Source organism: Gavialis gangeticus, unplaced genomic scaffold, assembly GCF_001723915.1.
Source record: "Gavialis gangeticus isolate Ggan-Ray unplaced genomic scaffold, GavGan_comp1, whole genome shotgun sequence".
NCBI classification, from domain to species: Eukaryota; Metazoa; Chordata; order Crocodylia; family Gavialidae; genus Gavialis; species Gavialis gangeticus.
In genome coordinates this window covers 51,724,804-51,729,280 of record NW_017729032.1, presented here as the reverse complement: position 1 = coordinate 51,729,280, position 4,477 = coordinate 51,724,804, and the positions used below count along the sequence as shown (strand labels likewise).

Sequence of the window (4,477 nt, the reverse complement as noted above, 5' to 3'; positions counted from 1 at the left end):
TGATGTGATACTGCTTCCTGTGAGGTCTTTGAATATGGCTCTCTGGCCCACTGGGTGATAAAAAGTTTGTGATCCGGCCTCACATTCAAAAAGGTTGGACACCCCTGGTTTAAAGGTTCCATGTAAAGGCTTTGAAGCTATTGGGTATTAAAAAGATAACTTTTTCTTTACTATTAATATTTGAAAAAGGTCATCTGCACAGTTCCTGGTTTCCCTTAGCAGTTACCCAGTAGGATTTTGTTGAGTATTCTTATAGCTTAATGCTGAGTGCTTGCATGAATTTCAGGTCTGTGCCAAAGTTCATGAAGAGGATGAAAGTTCCTGACTACAAGGACAAGAATGTCTTTGGCGTGCCTTTGATAGTCCATGTCCAGAGGACAGGGCAGCCACTTCCTCAAAGCATACAGCAAGCCTTGCGCTACTTACGCAGCAATTGTCTAGATCAGGTATGGACTTTATTTCAATGGGATGATGGAGATGGCTGGTACATTTATTCATAGCTAAATTTCAAAGGGATTTTAAAGCACTGTCTAGTGACTTGTCTTGCTACACCATGTAAAATGTTATGAGAAAGTTGAAATGCTTTTGCTGTATTTTAAGTATTTTTTTAATTTACCATCCACATCTCTGCCAAGTCATTCTGAAGCCCTTCAAAAGTGATAGGTGTGTTGGATAGCAGTTGAGTTACTCTTGAAGCCACTCTTAGCATGGCCTATGTGATTGGTTGCTCCTGGAATTACTCATTTGTTAAATTATTGCAGATACTAGCATTGTACTGATTGTTCTATACACAGCAGATTATCTCAACAAGCATAATTAGATTTCCTTGACAGTTTGCTGGGTCCGGGCAGGAACCATCTCCCTCTGACATCAATGAGGGTTGAAGGCATACAGCATCTCACAGTATTGGGTCTAGAGACTTACGGTACTTTATTTACAAAAAAAGTGAAGTCCAGAAAAGGCTTGAGAGAGGAAGCCCAGTAAACTATTCCAAGCTTCCAATGCTGCATTCTCAAGCAGCTTCCAGCTCTTCAGCAGACAAAGCCAGACCCACCCAGATATAATTAGCGTAGGTGGTGTGCCATGTCTAGGTCATTACAGCGTTTCATTATAAAGTGTTCCGAGTTGCATTGGCCAATAGGAAGACAGTAGCTCATCACATCCAAAGTATCTCATGCTCTAAAGTTCCCTTTTGTTGTGTATTAGGTGACTGTACAGGGAGATAGCTGTTATACTTTCACTGCCCTTCCCCTAAGACAGGGATAAATATTTCAGGAATATCAGAGTAGGCATGACCTCAAGAGTCTTCATTTCCAGTGCCCTCCTATTGTTAACATCAAGGTATAAAATCCTTTCCAAGGATGTATTTAAATTCTGATAGGCTGTAATGTGGCTAAAGAGCTCAGGCACAGTAATTCAACATTTTGTGCATCAGTGATTTCCCAGTTGTGCTCTTGCTCCTTATCTGCCAGTGTGGTAGAAGCAGTATATTAGCTCCAGCATGATAGGACTTGTTTCTTAGTCTTCCATTTTGCTGTGCATTTTGGTAGTGTTATGGCTAGGGCAAGAGTGAATCTGCTGTTGTGGGAATAATCTAATAAAGGTATCCTCATTTTCAGTGGGAATGGACAGACAGAGGAAATCATACACACCTCACTGTATATTTAAGTTCTCATTTAGTGCCTATCACCATGTGTCTGGATATGTATATCGAGGGGAAAACTGGGTACCAGCGATAGAGAGGAGAAAAGGGATGGATTGAGAAACAGATTTGGAGGAAGGAAATGTGTAGGTACAGGGAGAAGAAAAAGTGAAAGAAATGGCAAGGGAAGAAAGAGAAAAGTAAAAAGCAGATGGGGACAATGGGAGAGAACGGAGGAATGGCAAGAGAAGAAAACAGAGAAAGAGGAAAACAAAAAGCAGAAAGGGATCAATAAAAGGAAAAGGTGATGGAGATAATTCAGGCAATCAGAAAGAGCATCTCTTGTTAATCTCAGGCAAGGCTTTGCCTTACACGGAGCAGATTTTTACATTGTCAAGTGTTGAAGCTATAGGGTGCACTTTATTCATCTGAAAGCTAGAATTGGGGAAGGAGTGAATACAAGATAAGGGATGAAAGAGGTTTAACTTTAGTGCTTCCAGAGTCCAAACATGTACAGATTTGTTCAGAGACTTTCACCCAAGCCAGACGCGGGATTGAAAACATTCAAGTAATTCAGTTTCTGTACTTGACACCCATTTTTCCTTCCCAAGTTTAATTCAGAATCTGCTAATGCCTGACCACTGGACTCTGGAGGGCTAAGCAACCTCTCCTAGTACATAGCTCATTTAAGGTATTGTCGTATGTGTGGTGGGAGGTGGACTACAAATCTGCACTTCCAGAATTGCCACTGCACAGACTTATTAGAGTTGTTTTACATTATTAAACGTGGGCCCGGGCACTCAGGGTAGCTGTTAGTGGTCTGAGGCACAGTGAGAGATCATGGCTATTATGTACATTATTATTCAGATACAAACCTGTGAGGTAATAGGCTCTGTATCTTTTGCTGTTGGCTGAGCTTTTATTTCCATCACACATCAACAGTAATAGGCTGGCCAGCAAGCAAGCCAGGAGGAAAGCAGAGAAGAATGGGCCAAATTAACCTCTGGCAGTTTCTTTGGTTTCACTGGGTTTCTAAGCCACCAATAGTCACAGGAAGAACATTTAATATTGTAGCAGAGAGCCAAGACCTAACTTCTTTTGGCTAATTAAGCTTTTTTTTTTTTTTTTGAAAATAAAGGGAAATAGGAATTCAGATAAACATCATTAAACAGTAATAGAGATTAACAGTAACAGGATGTCATGCAGCAGAAGACTGTTTTGATGAAATTTGATTTCTGACCTTTGAGTCTAATATAGCTGTGAGTTTTTAAAGGTTGTTTATGCTAGAAGGACAGATTGTCACAAAGCCAGACACCAGGGTTTGTTCTTATGTTTGTACACCACGGTTTCGTTTTGAATTGAAGCAATGACGGCCATGCGTCTTGGGCATTTGAATGACAAGAAGGTGAAAACATTTAAAGGAGAGACCAGAAAAGATGGAAAAATCAGATTAAAAGACTCGGATATTTCCAATTAGAACTAAAGACTGCTTTACCCTCTGAATAGAAATGCAATTCACCATCAGGCACATGCTGCTGATTTCAGTCCTGTCATTTTTATAAACTAGTTTAGATTACAAACAACAAAGAAATAACACATTTACATAATTTTCCCTACACATTGTAAAAAAACCCTCGCAGCCACTCTTTGCAACCTAACATTGTATCTCACTTCCAAACTAACTATACACACTGCAGAGAAATTCTTACAGTGTAACATAAGGAAACTTGGTTACCCCCATATTAATCAAAAGTCATAGATATATAGCCAGTAAACATGGAGTTTGAGTGTCCATTGCTTGTTCCAAAAGAGGATGGTGGTAAAGGGCCTAGGGACTGGAAACAGTGAGTAGGTGGGTGTTGTATGACTTAATTGCATATTTCTTTGCTTTTACATTTTATTTTGGTGGAATATTCAGTCCAGTAACCTTGCTCAAAGTTAACAAGACAGACAGCTAGCTATACACTGCAGACGAGAAAAATTCAAATCTATAATTTAAAGTCAGAAATGTGTCCACTTTATTCTTTTTATAGATCATTGTCAGTATTTCACCTTTCTCCCTGTAAACTGAAGAAAAACAATATAAACACTTCCCAAATGGAATACCAGAAGATGACTTGGGAATAAATAATGTAGTTCATGCTCAGAAATGCGCCTCAGGGGAATTCCACTGATGAGAACTACTGTAAAAGGGCAGCATTTTTGTGAAGGCACTAACAATCTCATTAAAAATTACCATTTCCTTCAGATTAGAAAGCAAACAAGATAAAAATGTATTTTAGAGACTCTATACAAATAATCCCTCTGCAACTGCTGCTTTTTAACTACTGGGATTTTCAGGGGAATTTGAAGGAACATTCGGAAGCAGGAAACAGAAAGGGGAAAATAGATTTAAAGTCTTGGAATTAAAATCCCGCTATGCTGTGCTTATCTTTTGCCACAGATCATGCTACATAGCTATAAAGATAATATTTTCTTGTTAATCCTTAACATACATAGTTGAATAAACAGCAGACGCTCAGCTAAGACAAATCTTTGTAGCTCTACTGAAATCAAGTGAAGTACAATGATTTGTACTAGGTAAGACTTTGGCCCATAATCTTTAAGTACAATTGTACCTGCATATATTCTGATGGTTTTGCGTGTGATTTGATATAGATGGGAAGAATTCTGAGTATTATAGTCCTACTACAAGTGTAAGTTTGTGATTTTTCTGGTGGTAAAGTTTGTTGGTATTTTCATTAACTTAAGAACTAATATTTGTATGAAATCTTTCTCTTGCTCTAATTTATAGTTTCTAGGGTCGGAAGGGACCTTAGCAGATCATCTAGTCCG

General features: G+C 38.8%; 1 protein-coding gene across 4 annotated transcripts in view; it reads left to right on the top strand.

Moving 5' to 3' along the window:
* The window catches only part of STARD13 (StAR related lipid transfer domain containing 13), a 591,561-nt gene that overhangs the window by 562,310 nt on the left and 24,774 nt on the right, over positions 1-4,477 (top strand). For all 4 annotated transcript variants that reach the window (XR_002098906.1, XM_019524484.1, XM_019524483.1 and 1 more), the window contains one exon: positions 287-446. Coding sequence is in view for 3 of the 4 variants with exons in the window: in XM_019524484.1 (XP_019380029.1) it covers positions 287-446 (160 nt within the window). In the remaining variant the exon portion in view is untranslated. The remainder of the gene's footprint in view (positions 1-286; positions 447-4,477) is intronic.